General features: G+C 37.4%; 1 protein-coding gene across 1 annotated transcript in view; it reads left to right on the forward strand.

The window, feature by feature from the left end:
• The window catches only part of ATAD2B (ATPase family, AAA domain containing 2B), a 71,396-nt gene extending 55,172 nt beyond the window's left edge, over positions 1-16,224 (forward strand). Inside the window, exons 25-28 of the mRNA XM_008938363.1 lie at positions 11,106-11,792; positions 13,445-13,572; positions 14,711-14,839; positions 16,183-16,224. Coding sequence (XP_008936611.1) covers positions 11,106-11,792; positions 13,445-13,572; positions 14,711-14,839; positions 16,183-16,224 — 986 coding nt within the window. The remainder of the gene's footprint in view (positions 1-11,105; positions 11,793-13,444; positions 13,573-14,710; positions 14,840-16,182) is intronic.
• The last annotated feature ends 332 nt before the right edge of the window (positions 16,225-16,556 follow it).

The raw sequence follows: 16,556 nt of genomic DNA on the forward strand, positions 1-16,556 counted from the left end.
GAGGATGTGGAATCCATTACTAATATGTTATTAATAGCATTATCAATTACGGCTTAATAGATGAACTGATAGATGGAAGCTGACAAATTTTCATTCTTTTTTGTGCTTTTCCTTGATGAGAGGCCGTTTTATAGGCACGGTGATAACTGGCCAGAGTTGAACATTGTTTGTGTATGAGTGATAGTGTTGATGTCTAATACTTTCATTAATTAAAAGTGTATAGTTTTATTTCCTGAAGCTGTAATTTCTTCTGTTAAAGGAATCAAAGTCAGTCATACAGAGTTATGGCTTGAATAAATTGTTATATAATAAATTGATGATGTGGATCCAAGCTATTCTTTATTAATTTGGCAGCTCATGCAAAAATAGAGAGGGACGGGATTCTTAGTTCTTGGTTTTAGTTTCCTATGAAGTCCAGGATGAAGTTTCTCACCCTGGCTGATCTACAGAGCACTTTCCTGGCTCTGTGTACTGTGCAGGAGGTGGTAGGGGTTATACACCTCCCAGCCAGGCATCTCTGGTTACTCATATGAAAAGAAGCTCTGATACTCTGCTGTCGCCTTCACCTGATGTTGTGTGTGCAGTGGCAGTTGTTTGGAAGGCTAGAACCATCAGCTGAAGGGAATGGCCAGTGTTTTTGCATGTAAAAATAAGAAGTTAATGTTAAGGCACCATCCCAGCTAGTGTTCTGGTGATTGAGGTTGGAAGGCAAGAAAATTTGAGACTTAGTGGTGTTTGGGACTACGATAAAATAAGTCTGCCTTTTAAGGCTGAATCTGAGAAAGGCAACTAGTCCAAGAGGGATGTGATGCATCTAGTAATCAAGAGAGAGAACCAGGAACTGATGAGCAATCAGAAATCTGTAGAAGGGATTCCAGTAGTACATGGGCACACTTAAAAGATTGATGTGGTAAGTTCAGTAGAGACTAGAAACTAGGAAGAGAAACAGTCTGAAAAGGATGTTTGAAGGAAGGAACTAGAGTAATGTGAGAGCAGAACTGAGCAGATTGTGAGGAGGTCGAATAACAGCCAGTTACATGATGGATTGTGATTGTATAAATATAAGAAACAAGTTTAGAGAAGGGATTTCTGAACTGAGATGATTTTAGAGGTAGAGTGGAATGTTTTTATGGTAAAGACCTAAGGTTTTTTTCTTTAAAGACTAAAATGTATTACACAGGCAGAGTTACAAAGACAGTGATTCATGTATTTTAATTACACAGGATAAAAACTGTACTTTCCAATTAATAATTCTGAAAATCTTCCTTTTTTTTTCTGCTACTTGAATTTTTTTTCCTTCGATAAATCTAAGGGGAGAAATCACCAATCATAACATAGTTTTCATGATTAATTTTTTAGTAGCTCTGTTTACCATAGTATAGAAAACAGTTGCAGAAAAGTAAATTCAGATTAAACACTTGAGAACCCTAAAGGAAATGATTGTCAACCATTTCTAAAAACAGTGGGCAGACAGTGCAGCAGTCTTGCCCAGTTGAAAGCCCTCTTTACTGTTCAGGGCTAGAGCAATAGAGAACAAGAGTTAGTTCCTGTTGGTTTGTTTCTGAGGTTATTTATTTTGTATGCATATTTAGGAGTTTAGTTACCTATTATTTTGTTATTTATTTTTTCTAATAGTTGGGGTGTTTTGTTTTTTCTTTCTTTTTTGTTTGTGGGTTTGTTTTTAAAAAAAAACCTCCATGGTTAGACCAGATGGGCTATCAGAATATGGCACAACATAGTTCTTCTGTTTGAAGACATAGTGATAGACTTAATGTGCAACTACCATGTCCATGTTGAAGTAACACCTGTGGTGGATTATGTATCACAGTATAGATGAGTTTTAAAAGTATTGCATTACTAGAAGTGGCTGAAAATTCATTTGGGAGAGTTCTACCACAGATAATTAAAAATATTTCCATATTGACTGTTTATTTTGAGAAAAGTACAAGTGTTCTAGTGGAAACTTAGAATGGGATGTAGGTCAGATGCCTGATATTAGTAGTTTTATGATCATAGAATCACAAAACTGGTGTAGTTGGAAGGAACCTCTGGAGGTCATCTAGTCTAACTCCCATGCTCAGAGCTGGTTGCTCAAAGCTGTGTCCAATTGTGTTTTGAATATCTCCAAGAATGGAGACTCTGTGACATGTCTGGGAAACCTATTGTGTTGCTTGGCCACTCTCACAATAATTTCATTTTCTTAATTTTGAATTGAATGTCATGTATTTCAGCCTGTGCCTGTTACCTCTTGTCACTGGACACAAACAAGAAGGGTCTCATTTTGCCTTTGTACACGTGTGTGTGGAAGAGGAAACTGCCAACAATGTGCAGTTTTGTGTGCCTAGTAACTTTAGAATTGCTAAGTGGTTTAGACAGTGCATAAAACATAAGAGCATCTCTTTCATTATTGGGATGCTGTTTAGTAAAACTTTGTCTTGCTACTCTCTTGCCAGTAGATGGAGTATGTTGCATATTATTTTACTGTCTTTCAGCTGCTTCCTTTCATGTTACATAAATATATAAACCGTATGGGGAAGATTTCATTCGACACTCTTATCTTATTTTGCAGTATTTAACAATAATATATTGTAGTGATAGACTGCAGATTTTATGTTTTCTTCGTAGAGAAGATGTCTTTTATGCTGTGTGATAAATCTAATAGCTATGAAAATGACATTTGGAGCAAATTAAAAAAAAAATTATGTGAAGTATTGAAAGTATAAGTTTTATATAAAAGTCGTTTTATAAAATAAGAAGTAAACACACTAACTTTTCCCAATAATTGAAGTGATTAGTGGTCTCTGTGGAATGAACTGTAGAGATCAAATGAGGATATAAAAAACTGAAGAAAATCTAGTTTCTAAATAAATATTTTATGTGCCTTGTCTGTAGTTTTTGGTTTGGTTTGGTTTGTTTTCTTTTTTTCCCCTAAACAGCAATCTTTGCATCATATGAAACTGTTTCTGCTTTATAATGGAAAGGAAGTTTTGGATTAGCAGGAGTATTTTTTGAAAGATTTTTTTTAAAAAAGGTCTTTTGTTTATAATGTTTCTCAGAGGCCATTTTATTCTCAGTCTTTGTCTGATTTTCATCTGTTTAGTCTCGTCGCTTTGACCTCTCTGTTACAGTGATCACTGTACCTCAGGCATTCATATGACTGCAGTAATGCCTTCTTGAAGGACATGGCAGACCAAAGGTTTTTATTATTCAACTCTTTGCCTTTTGGACTAGTTCTGAACTTCAACTTAGAATTTGGATACTGGTATATTAATGGTCATTCAGGTACTAACATTAAAATCCTAGTAGCTGCTGATGCTTTGCCACGTATCCTACACTTGCTGCTGTTTTCTTTTCTCATCCTTGACTCCAGAAGAGGGATTTGATTTGGATTAATTCTCACTTGAGATAGAGGCAAGTGCTGTAACTTGACAAACACTATTAAAAATGATTTTCTGGAATTTGAGGACATCTGTACTCAGCTGAGACAACTGTTCTCTTTTTGTTTCTTTATCATTCTGTTCTGTGTAGTCCAGGAGTTGGCATTTGGGATAAGAGTAGTTTAATCTCCTGTATCTGATGCTGGCTTCAACCAGATGGTTTAAAAGGAAATTGCAAACATTTGAGAAATATTTTTTTTTTCATTCCTGAGTTTGAAGGAAGTACCAGTTTAGCTGATTCTATGTTGGTTAACAGTTCTTTTAAAAACCAACGGCTTTGTAATTATTTTAATTTAAAATACCATTTAATTGAATTTGTAGGAGTCTACCTCTTCTTTTTTGATATCTCATCAAACTTTTGGACTTGGTGATATCTAATGACAAAGACATTTTCTTTCATCTCTAATACCTGCCTTTTCAATTAATCAAATATATTTTTTTTGTTCTGAGAGAGGGCAAAGAGGGTCCTGTGTTTTACCTGATCAGTGACTTATATTTTCTTGTTATTTGTTTCCTCTCTGACTCAATAATGTGATTGCTCACCCTGTCCTAAGAAGGTTTTCCTGAACGCATTATCACCACCTTTTTATGAACATGGTAAAAAGATTTTTTTTAGAAAATTTTTTAATGAGATCTTATAAAAATTTTTTTTTCCTATAAGTGGTATGCACAAGTGATATAATAAAAAAACAGTTTTCAGACCTTCTGGACACATCTTACGCCTTCCTCTATTTTAAAAGCTGTGGCAATGTTTGCTTTAAATTTTTTAAAGATTTAGTGTCAAGTTTCTGTCTGTAGAAGTTATTTTCTGTTGATTATTACCCAGGCGTTAACTTCAACCTTCTTTGGGTTTGGTGTGTGGGTTTTTTTGCCTTTTTTTTTTTTTAATTTAGTATCCTTGACATAGAAGCCAACCAGCATCTGTAAACCTTTCAGATATGTGACATAAACAAATGCTATAAGCTCTACTGAATGTAATTTTAATTAGAGTGAGACAATCTTTTCTGCTTCTGAAGTTGCAGGAGATCCTTGCATCTCTTCATGGCTCTCTTGCCATGAAGATGTCATTGAGCAGTCCTTAAGAATCAACTGAATGTACCAAAACTGTGTATAGTTTTCATAGTTACTATTGTACAAAGCTATTTAGCAGAGGGAAAATGAGCAGATCTATAGAGGTGGAAAGTCTAAAAATTATCTCCATAGGTGATATTAATTTGATTGGCTCTTCTCTTGATTTCATTTTTCTCTTTAATTTTCCTATGTGTCTGTCTTGTCATGTACTTTACTAACATAATTTCTCTGGTTTCATGTAAATTATATTTTTAGCTTCATTTCCCACGAAAATTATATCTGTGCTCTGTCCACCTCTGCTCCCTTAGTAACTTTTGAATCATTTAGCTGAGTTCAGACAGATTTGACAGGAGTTGAGAGCAGAATGATTAGATTCCTGCATTTTTTGTGAAAATTGGTAGCTGGATAAGCCTGTGCATCTGCTGGAGGAAGAGACTGTAGATTGAAAATGGTGGTTACCTGTTCTGCCTGATCTTGTATCAGTTAAGGCATTGTGTTGGCCCAGCACAGCATGCTTACCTCAGATGTAGAGTATCTTGTATCCTCATCAGCTAGGATGAGGAAGAACAAAAGATACTGGGAGAGTCTTGTGTGAGATATTGGGAAAAGCTTGAGTTGAAAGCATTGTAGAGGATGGTAGAGGAAAGCAGTTACCAGGGAGAGAAAATGCTGGGCATACTGCAGTCAAGACTTTTTCAGAAACATACTTCATCTCCTTACGGAACTTGACTCTTCCTTGTTCAGTAGAAGTGCCCAGGTTCTTCAAGTATTTCTGTACATAACATAAACTGTTGTTACGCTGACAAAGATCATAGATATGGTAACTTGTTGCATACAATTTTTAAAAATGCATTTTTCAGGTTTGTGCCTTGAGTGCCTTCCATCTAGGTGAAGAAAATTACATGTCTCTAAGTTCTACTGTCACTTCAGGCTGATCAAAGGCAGGTTACTACTAAAGGTGCTGTCTTGCCTTTTCACTGGTTACATACTCCCACCATCCCCCCCACGCCAGCACCATCATCCATGAGTTGGAAAGCTCAGTTGAAGATGTTGAAAACTAACCCAGAAAAAAACCCATAATGTTTCAGACGGATTTAGTTCCCTTATCTGTTTTACTGCAGCAATAGTAGTGCCGGCACAAATGAGGTAGTGGAAATCCTATAGCTGGCTCTGGAGGGAGAAGTGGCTTTGTCTGTTAGTGGAAGCTGGCACCTCATTTTGCTTTTTAAGCCATTGTGGAACTGTGCTCTGTTCTTCCTGCTGCTTATCTCTGACTGCAGTTTGGGACTTTGTGACTAAAAACTCCAGAGACTTTCAAGTGGACTGTTCAGTGCCCCTTGGTAAAGAATGTGGAACTACTGGAAGCAGCTAAATTACTGTAGCAGATATGTAGATATACTGGATGCTGCCAAAGAGAGCGTAAATTGCTGGTACTAGGTGCTTTCTCAAGGCTTTGAGTTACTTTACACACAAGACATCAGAAAGAAGTTTAGGGTTTTGATCATGGAAGAAAAACTTAAAACAAGTGCATTGCTTGAAGTGGTTCTTGATCCTACTGCAGACACAAAATCTCGATCCATGGTGATCTTGCTTGCCATGGGAAGCTCCTTTGGATTTAATCCCCAGGAATTCTTCATGAAATGAAGGAAACAGCAGAGAATCTACTGTTTGATAGTTGAATTTTATCATTTAATGGCAGAGGATTCACATTCTCTAATGGACTTTTGAGCAGTGCAGAGGCATATAAGAGTCTTTTCTGCAGACGAAAGTGAACTGGTTAGTCTCACCAGTACTGTTCTATACAACTACAATACACTGTAGTAGTCAAACTACAGAAATTTGAAGAGAAACATCTGCTTTGACTGCTACATCTTCTCATTATTCATCCACATTAAGGCAAGCAGACTTGCTTATTAATGATTGACAGTCTTTGAATATTCTAATGATATCTCTTCCTTTTCCAGCTGTTAACTTCACATAGTCTCCAGTTCTGTCCCTGTACTGCTAGAACTGGGGACAACAACAATGCGTACTGCAACTCTGAAGCTTCTGTGCCATTCACCCATGCTTTTGAAATCTGTTTTCCTGAGACTGAACTAAACAGAAAGGTCACAGCTACCTCTAGATCTTGCAGAAATACTTCAGAGATATGGGATATTTCTTTGTTCTGGGTTTTTTTGAATATCACTCCCAATATCCAAGAACTGTGCTCTGCTCCAGACAGGGCTGGTGTGCACCCCTAGGTAAGGGTGCTTATTTCAGGAGAAGATACTGGCATTTCTTGGTGTATATGACTTGAGAATCTTCAGGCGGAACCTGTCAGTGGGAAAGAAACAGAATTTTTAAAAGTCCATTACAGGTTTCATTTTACTTCACTTAGAGGACTAGTCCTTCTGAAGTATAGAATTTCTTTATTCATTGTGGGAGGCCACCTCTGGGAGACATCCTATCTGCCTGAAGTTTAGGGATCTTTAAGCAGACTCTTAAAATTATTTCAGCATAAGAATGGAGAATCCTCACTTACTGCTTAAGGAAATGTGGAGTAAATTTGTATTCAGTGATTAATGACATTGTATTACATTGCACTTCTAATAAATGCTGTCTGCATAGACTGTGCAGCTTGGGAGAAAAAAGTAGGGGAGGTTATTTTTTTTTTGACACCAACTTCATGTGAACTTGAGTGAAACGTTGTGTGGCTTGTGGTCAAACAGGTATTTATTGTCATTAAAAATTCTGAATAACGATTTACAAAAAAGGGAAACCAGAAAGAAGCTAGAACTGAAGTGCAGATCCCCTTGGCAAATCTATAGAGGTTATGTGAAGATTACGGAGAGAAGAGTTCAGCAATTCAGAAGGCAAGTGAATGTATTCATGTGTGAATAATTGGTATTATAATAGTTTGAGTTGTAGAAAGTCAGTCCTATAAAGAAGGATTCCTCTGACAATAGTACTTCTACTGCCTCTGGCACAAATACTGCCAAAAGACTGGGTATCAATGGGTAGATTTCAGATGAGCAGTTTTAAAATGAGTAATTGAAAAGGTGTTAAAGCTTTAACTTGCAATTTTATATATTCTGTTAATTTTAAAAATTAAGTTAACAAAGTTTTTTTTCCTGTAAATAGGCGTCTAATTCTGTTACTCACTGAAAACTTTAATGTGTCCTGAATCATCTGACTATAAAACAAAAAGTGAGGGATTTTTTTTCTGTAAATAGGTGTCTAATTCTGTTACTCACTGAAAACTTTAATGTGTCCTGAATCATCTGACTATAAAACAAAAAGTGAGGGATTCTGCTCTTGATAGTTTACAGTCTTAAAAAATACCAACATCGAGGTAGGGAGGAGGGGACTCCAGGCTGAGCTGATTCTTTGGCAGCAAGTCAAGACTAAGTCAAGATTAAGTCATTAGTTCCTGCCCATTAGCCCTTTAGTTTTACATCAGTTGTATCCTGGGGTATCTCCTTCCTTTCTGAATTATTTTCGGCTGTCTTGGCCTCGTATGACAGGTTCTCAGGTCAGTGTTATTCTCACAGTGGTGCCTTTTACTTTCCAGTAAACATAAAGGGAATCAATCTAGGTGATGAAATCTGGTGTCAGCATCTACCCTGGGTCACATGGTTCTGTGCTCCATTAAATCCCACTCCTGCTTGTTCACGTGGTTCCCTACTGAGGGAGGTGGGCAGGACAGAAGGACAGACTAATGGTGCCATTGGTTGAGATGGAAGGAGTTGAAAGGTGGAAGGCTTTTGTCTGAGTGACGGGGGGAGAGAAGTATCTGTCAATGAAATGCTGCTGTCCTTAAATCTCAGGAATTGGTTGGAGATCTAATTGTTGATACTGTGGCATAGCACCGGTTTTATAATAGCAGTGTTTCAACCAAAGCTCTGTTTTGTGGGCATACTTCAACGAGGTAGCTGAAAAAATTCCTGATTGTACTGGTTTTGATGCAGTGTAGACTCTGAGTGACGGGGGGAGAGAAGTATCTGTCAATGAAATGCTGCTGTCCTTTTCTTAAATCTCAGGAATTGGTTGGAGGTCTAATTGTTGATACTGTGGCATAGCACTGGTTTTATAATAGCAGTGTTTCAACCAAAGCTCTGTTTTGTGGGCATACTTCAACGAGGTAGCTGAAAAAATTCCTGATTGTACTGGTTTTGATGCAGTGTAGACCTCAGGATTCCTGGGAGGACACCTTCTTGTAGCACCTCTTGGATTTGCTTTGTCCAAATTGAAAACAGCAGTAGAACCCAACGTGCAGGACATATGTTGGAATAGCACTGTATGAGGGAGAGCGTGAGCTGGACTTGCTGACTGTTGTTTAGGAAGACTTGAAAATTAATTAAATGTGTAATACAAAGATTACTTGCATTTTACTTTGATATGATTTCTTTCACACTTAGGAACTTTAGGAACGTACCCTCTGTGTTTAGACGAATCATGGGTTCTCATCTCAGGTAGAGTTCATAGGGTGGACAAAACACATGCACTAGTCATGTGGGCATATTTAAAGTACATTGATGTAATAAATGTCAAATATATTTGACATTATATCTGACTGTTACAGCAAAGTCAGCCTAAAAAGCTAAAATCAGTGTATCTTTAAAATTTTCAACTTTCTTACTAATTTATACTCTTCAGGGAGTATTAAAATTCCTTTTAAAGACTTTTACTCCCTTTCTGTGTTTTATTTACCCATCTTTGGAGCTGACCCTGAGAACCCATTGCCTAATAGGGGAATTCTTTCATCTCTAAGTTTGCATCTCCCTGTTTAGTTTCATATTTGCTACTTTTCTTATTAGTGAAAATTTCTTGCACAATCTAGGGGAAGATTACATGAGCTCCTGAGAAGTTATGTGAATTGGTTGTAGTTATCAATAAAATAGTGGCAATGACTGTAGAAGCCAGTGTCAGATCTTCAACAGGGATATTTTTCCTCAAATCTTACAGTTCTCCATAAGGATTATTTGTAACAATGAATACACATTCCAGGTGGTTACGTGTGATTCCAGGGACTACGTTGTGATTGTATCTTTCGATAGCGTTAAAGCTCGAAGGTTAAGATTTATTCCTAATGTGGTTAAGCTACCTGCTCACACACACCACCCATGGGGAGGAGATTCTGAAGTACAGCTGTGCTGCTCTGAGCTTCTGAGAGTTAATTCTCAATGCTTGCACCTGCACAGTGCTTGTATCTTCAAAGCAAAATCTTTGTAACTCAGCGTGAGGTTGGCAGACACAGATCTAGGACTTAATACCTCATAAATCAAAGCAACCTACAAATACCAAGAACATTATGGAGGTGCTCAACATAGGAGTTTGTTTTGAAATGAAAGAAAATTTGTTAATCTCTAACTATTAGCTGTGATTTTTTTTTTTTTTCCAATTATAATCATTCAGCTGCAGCTTCAGCAGTTTAGCAAAAATATGACCAGTCTGCATCATTACTTGAATTCGAATGTGGAAAATTCTGTTTTTCCCAATCTCTTCCTTAGTCTTTTGAGCTGTGTCTTGTTATCACACTTGAAAATGTTGACAATAGTTTGAATGGTCTACCTTCTGTATTGCAAATGTGCCCCAAAACCTCTTTTAGATTGGTGCTATAGTTGTATATCACTGCAAATAGGTTAATTTTTTTTTTAAAAAAAAAAAAGCCCTTTCTGATAAACAGTTTATTATGTGATTTTTCAAAGGCACAGAAAGTACAAGTAAGGAACAGGAAAAATGAAAAAAATAAAGATGCAGAAGGAATGAAAAAAGGATCACATGCCCACATTGCTTCAAGTTTAGCTGTTTAATATGGAGGGAAGGCACTGGTGATGAGGCTAATTTAAGGACCTTCTTTGTACAGACTCATTACATAAACACAGATGTGTTTGAGGTCTTGCTGTAGGCAGGGTTGCCAAATGGCCTGGGTCTAAGACAAAGATCCTCATCTTTGAAACCCACCTTTTGGGTTACGTGAGCTAGAATACAGAGGTGGGAATGAATGGAAGATTGAGGAGATTCAGCTGATTTGAACAGTGGAGATGTCTTTGCATTGACAGTGGACATATATAGAAATGAGATGTGTTGACTGAATATAGAGCAAAAAGCCTGTTTTAGGTAGTAGTTTGGACTAGAGACTTTGTGATGTCTCTTCCAACCTGCATTGCTCTGTGAATCCATGGGTTGCACTTCCCTTTGTTTTGTGGCACGATTTCAAATGCTGAGGTTCTAAAAGAGGGGAAATGAGAACAACTGTTGTTAGTTTGCATTGCCCTAATGAGAATGACTGAGCTTTACCTAATTCCTTAGCTGTTTTCTTACCATGTTTCACCTACGAACAAGTATGTATAAATACACTATGAGGAGAGGCAAGTCTTCTGTGTTTCCATAGTTTAGGAATTTTGTACACAACGGAGTGTCCGCTTGTTATACCTGTAAAAGTCCTCAGTGTCTGTAATTTGCTCTCCTTGAAATCAACAGCTTGCTTTTTCTTTGAAATGTGAGCACATTTGCTTGCCTCACAGGCACTATGGCATATTCTGATATACTAGTCTGTTTACTGAGGGGTACCTGTGCATCTAAGTTTCTTTTTTTTTTTCCATTACAATTCAGTTCGAATAAGGAGAAAATCCAGACGGCGCTCCCAGTGGGGCAAAGGCATTATTAAGAAGAGGAAAGTCAATAATTTAAAAAAAGATGAAGACGATGCCAAGTTTGCTGATGATGAAAATCATGGAGAGGACAGTAAATTGCTGGAAAACGGGGAGCTAGAGATCAGCATTGAGGAGAATGGGGAGGAGACAGGAGACCTCTCTATGACAAATGATGAATCCTCCTGTGATATTATGGATATAGATGCAGAGCAGAGGCTTAACAACGGGACGTCAGGAAAGGAAAACAATTTTGCATCCACAGAAGAAGAGAGCTCAAATGAATCCCTGTTAATAACTGACAGCATTACCCTGAGTGCTGAAAAGGAATTAGGGAAGGACTCTGCATCGACAGGGGACTGTGTGAATGGGGAGTCATCTGTGCACAGCTCAGAGGGCGTAGCTGTGCCAGCATGTCACAATGGCAAGGCAGAAGCAGTTGATGCCGTTTCACCCTGTGACAACAGTGATGGGTCTAGCAACAAGCAAAAACCTTCCTCTGAAGATCAGCCAAAGGAGAAAGTGGAAGCTTCTGGTGAAAGTCAAGGAGCTGATCTGGTGAAAGCTGAGTTACCACATTGCAGCAATAATGAAAAAACACTACAGAGCACAGACGCTGAAGCTAAAGATGCTGAAGCAGATAAAGAAGGTACAGCTTGGTTTTGATGTTTCTGTCCTTATCTCAGTGTCCAAGTTAATATGTGTATATTTTTAATTGTAATATCTTATGTTACAATTATTATACATAATGTCTTACGAACTGCTGTCTATTTGTTTGAAACTTTTAGTATGCTTAGAACATTTAATGCCACGTAGATAAAATTAGAAGTCCACCCTTGACTTCCTGTGATGTTACCTTAGGCAAGTAAGGGTATCTCCATACTTAAACTATTCTGTTTGTATTTCTAGGCTTTATGGGATATATTGTAAATACTGAGATAACATTTAAACATTAATGGAAAGATTTAAATTATGCTATCAGTGCAGATAAATATATGATACATGTTTTGGTTTATATGTTCTGTCTGAGCTTTATTTTGATCTATATGATCTCTGACTTGTTTTCTTAGATTTATGATACAAGTATCATTGACATTCAGTGAAAGACCATAGAAATACACAATGTACTCCTTTAAAAACATTTACTCATAGCAAAAGTTAAGGCAGTTTAACTCCTAGAAAAAGCCAGATAAACTATTGTTTACCTATTGGAGAAGGTATCTGGCTCTGGAGTTAGTCAACACAGCAACTAACAATGCAGCAAAAAGATAAGAGAAGGAGAAGGGAAATCCTGGTGGTGCATAAAAGAAGGGGCCATGTCCTTTGAAGACAAGAGACAGCTTCCTCAGGGGAGAGAAATAAAAGCCCTATGCATGATTGCCTTTTTAATTAGCTTTTCAGAATTATCTAAAAGAATGAAATCTTTACTTCAAAAGTTAGCGCTGAGATTTCCAAAGTCAATGAGCTTTAGTGAGAGATCTGAAGTACGAGAACAGCGCTACATCCGTGTTGGCTGTGTTTGTACATACAGATGTTCTCTAAGGGGAAGGAGAACAGTAGAAGAAAGGTCTAAAAATAGCAGAGTAAGTGCGTGATGTACGTTAAGACCTTTTAGAATTCTAAATATAGTAGCTGAATTTTGTATACATTAAGGATGGTTAGAATAACAGGGTGTTCTGAGGAAAAAAAAAAAAGGCATTGAGAGAAAACCAGGTGAATGAGTGGAGGGAGAAGCTCAGATGATGTAAAAATATTTTGTCCTTCACAATGTGGTTGTTCAATGGCTTTAATAGAGAAGTGGGAAAAAAAAAAATGTGTCACAAAAGGATGAAGTTTCAGGAGTAGAACAGATGTTAGAATTACCATAGTGATGAAGACATGGAATGCTTTGGAGAGAAAAATGAGCGTTTGATTCACTTAAACAGATTTTGACTGGTAGCTTAATGTCTGAACTTCACTTGGAGGCTGTATAATTTGACATTGCCAGCTAGAAATAATACAATGGGAAGACTCTTTTCAGTGACACTCTAATTTCAGTTAGAGTTTAATTTTAGTTAGTTAACTTTGGAGTTGGTTTTAAAGATGACCAGTTTCATGTGTGTTTTCTGAACTGCGATTTTGTGCACCTATAAAACATTAAGAATTCTGCAAAGCTGATGAATAATGTGCACTGCTACGCTCATTCTCCCTTGGTTCAAAAAAAACCAACAAACCAATGAAGCAAAACGAAACCAAAGTGAAGAAACAAGCTGTTCATTTTAAGAGACTGACAGGGCTGATAATTGTTTTTTCAAATTACAGGTATATTCAAAAGCAAGAAAACACGGAAAGTCGCTATGGAACAGTCAAAGCCCACAAGTTTGGAGCAGGTGCCAGAGGAACCATCAGACCCCGTACCCTCTGTAGTTGTTGACCATGACAGACTAAAGGTAATGGAACTGAAAAAGAGATGGAACTGTTAACAGACTCCATGAAAGTGCTTCCTTTTTCTGTTCCAAAGCAGCATTTCCTTTACTTTTGACTGCAAACGAGTATTATGGCAGCAATAGCTTTTGAAGATGATTTGTTTTGGATCAAAAGTTAATAAAACTACTGAATCCTTACAGTCCCATCATTACTACCTTTATAAAACCAGTAATGGCACAGCAGTCCACTATTTTAATTGCAGGTTTTGCAGGTACTCGTATGTGTTAATTGGACATGCCAGTTACTAAGGAACTGCTGGGTTCCTATTAATTAGGAGTTAACAGCATCTTTTCACTTCCCGTGTACATATACTTGGTAGAAAGAACTATTAGTAGATTGGAAAGAAAATTGGAATTTGTGCTGGCGTTTTGGCATCGTAGACTGGACCCCTGCTAGTTAATTTTCTTTCAGTTTTGTCTCTTTTTAAGCAAAGTTACAACAAAATCTGCTGTCTTCTGTTGTAGAAACTAGCTTGGCATACTAGGAAACTTAGATCCCATTTGCTGTGAGGTACAGATGATAATCTGTTTGGAAACAGTAGAAGTATTATGAGAGGAAAAGAATTCTTGAATTTTACTCTTTGCTACTATGTAAAATACACACTTTCACCTTCTTTTATGAGGAATTTAACACGTGTTGTCCCCTTCCCCTCTTTTATTGTACCATTTTTCAACATTCATGGAATTCCAAATGTGTTTCCATTTGGTGGTACTTAAAATTTCATGACAATGCAAGTTCTTAAAAATGCCTGCTTTAGCTATCAAAGCAGGTTTTATGATTTGCTTTGTCATAATTATTGACCAAGATGAAATAGAGTGAAATATCATTCAAACAAACATTGCTCCAGCTATACTGAGTATAAAATCTAAGATAAGGAAAAAAAAGCTTGTGTGTAAGCAGAGAGGGGGAAAGTGGCATATACTCCTTTTTGGATTTACATAGTAGCAGTGGACTTACTGATAACCTAAGTGCAGTCCATTTTATTTGTGTGTATCCCTCCAAAATAGAGCTTCAGAAGGAGATTACATTTCTGATTTGTCCTTAAAAATACCCCAGAAACATGATTATAAAACCTCTCTTCGCTTTTTTTTGTTCCAACAGAAGCTGCTTGATTTGGTGGTTAAGAAGAGTGACAACCTGACTGTTGACCAACTTGAGAGATTGTATTCACTCCTCAGTCAGTGCATCTACAGACACCGTAGAGACTATGACAAATCACAGCTTATAGAGGTGATGTTGCACAGTTCATTCTTTATCTGAATTTTGTGAGACTGGGTTTTCAATAACTAAGTTGATCTATCAATTTATGGTTGTACTAGCAGGCAAAAAGCTTTAAATAGGCCTGTGAGGAAGGTATCTATAAACAGAAGTTTGGTGTAGTAATGACCTAAAAGCAGAGGTTGTTTCTAATAATAATTTCCTCAGAAAAGGATTAAGAATCTAATCTAAAAGAATGGAGGAAAAAGGAGTGAATACAGCGGCGTGGAGAAGCACAAGCTATCAAAGTAAGAATGGAGTAGAAGCAGTCTCTACATTGGTGGTGTGAGTAACTGGGTGTAAACTGGCTGCTCTTTAGGCACACTGGGCCAGCGTTGCTGTAGTTGCCCTGACTTGCATTTGTGTAACTAGGGCCAAAAAAAAAAGTGTGCACCTCTGCTCCATGCAGCTTTCTAATTGTGACTTTCATACAAGACCTTAAAAGTGTTCAGACTTGCTCTGGATTGGTAAGTACACCCTTGCAAAGCTCACTACAGAGTGAGGTAAGCCAGTTACCTGCTTTGCTGTCGCCCTCTGCCTCTAAAGTGTTTGCTTTCAGAGGTCTCCTGTCTGCATCAACAGTAAGTTGGTCACTTTGGCATAGTCTGAGCATAGCTCTGGACGTGCATTACCTCCAGCATCACTGTTCTAGCTGAAGAGGGATTTGGATCAGCTTGTTGATTCAACTGATAACCAGTCCTGTGCAAAAAAGGACAATTGCCAGTTCCCAGTTGGATCACTGAACTCTAAAGATATTTCTCCATGAATATTTTATAACAAAACCTGGGAAGATCTTAGCATGAGATATTGTAGAATTATTGGAAAACACTTCTCAAACCATTTTCATGCTATTTTTCTGCCATCTTCACCTAAAATTATGTTAAAAGTCTGTGCCAAATGTTAGGTGGATTAAAAGAGCATCTATCCAGCAGGAGCATGTAGAGACCGATCTTTATTTTGGTTCTCCCAGCTGTGCAGACATGTGTTTGCAGCTGGGTCATCAGTAGTGTATGTGTGCAGTAAAACTGGAATCCATGCAGTGTGCCATTGCAATGCTTCCTTAATACATACTGAGTACACTAATTATATAAATGACCCTAATAACACTTTGATTTTCTCACGTACTGTCATAGTGGAGTGCTTTTCTGCATTAATACTTCTTTAATTAGTTTTCTCTTTTGCCATATTTTGATAGCAGATAGCAGCTAATAAACAGAAATGTCTATTTTCCTATTAATTATTTGTTCAGATATGTAATGTAACTTAATTTTTTGTCTCTGCATATTTATGTGTAATTGATGTTCTGTGTCTTGCAGGAGATGGAAAGAACAGTTCATGTCTTTGAAACATTCCTGTGAACTCGTCAAGATGGGTGGGTTTATCCTCTCAAACTGCTCATGGGAGAGCAGTCCTCTGAGCCATTCAGTTCCCATTTGCACCAAGTATGTGCAGAGCCTTGGTCTTAAGTGCTCTCTCTTTTTCTTTCTGTTGAATTTGGTGCTATTGTCTCAGGTACCTGAAACCAACCAGCCTACAAGAACCAAACGGAACTTCATTTAGTTGTATCTGATATAAATAAAGAATACAATGCCACAGCTTGGAGATTTTTGGTGCTACAGAAACTGTTCTCATTTCTGCTCTTGTTCACTCTACATGCATTATCTTTGGGGAAACTTCAGGCAAAGTGGAG

This window comes from Merops nubicus, unplaced genomic scaffold, assembly GCF_000691845.1.
Source record: "Merops nubicus isolate BGI_N331 unplaced genomic scaffold, ASM69184v1 scaffold16294, whole genome shotgun sequence".
Lineage (NCBI taxonomy): Eukaryota > Metazoa > Chordata > Aves > Coraciiformes > Meropidae > Merops > Merops nubicus.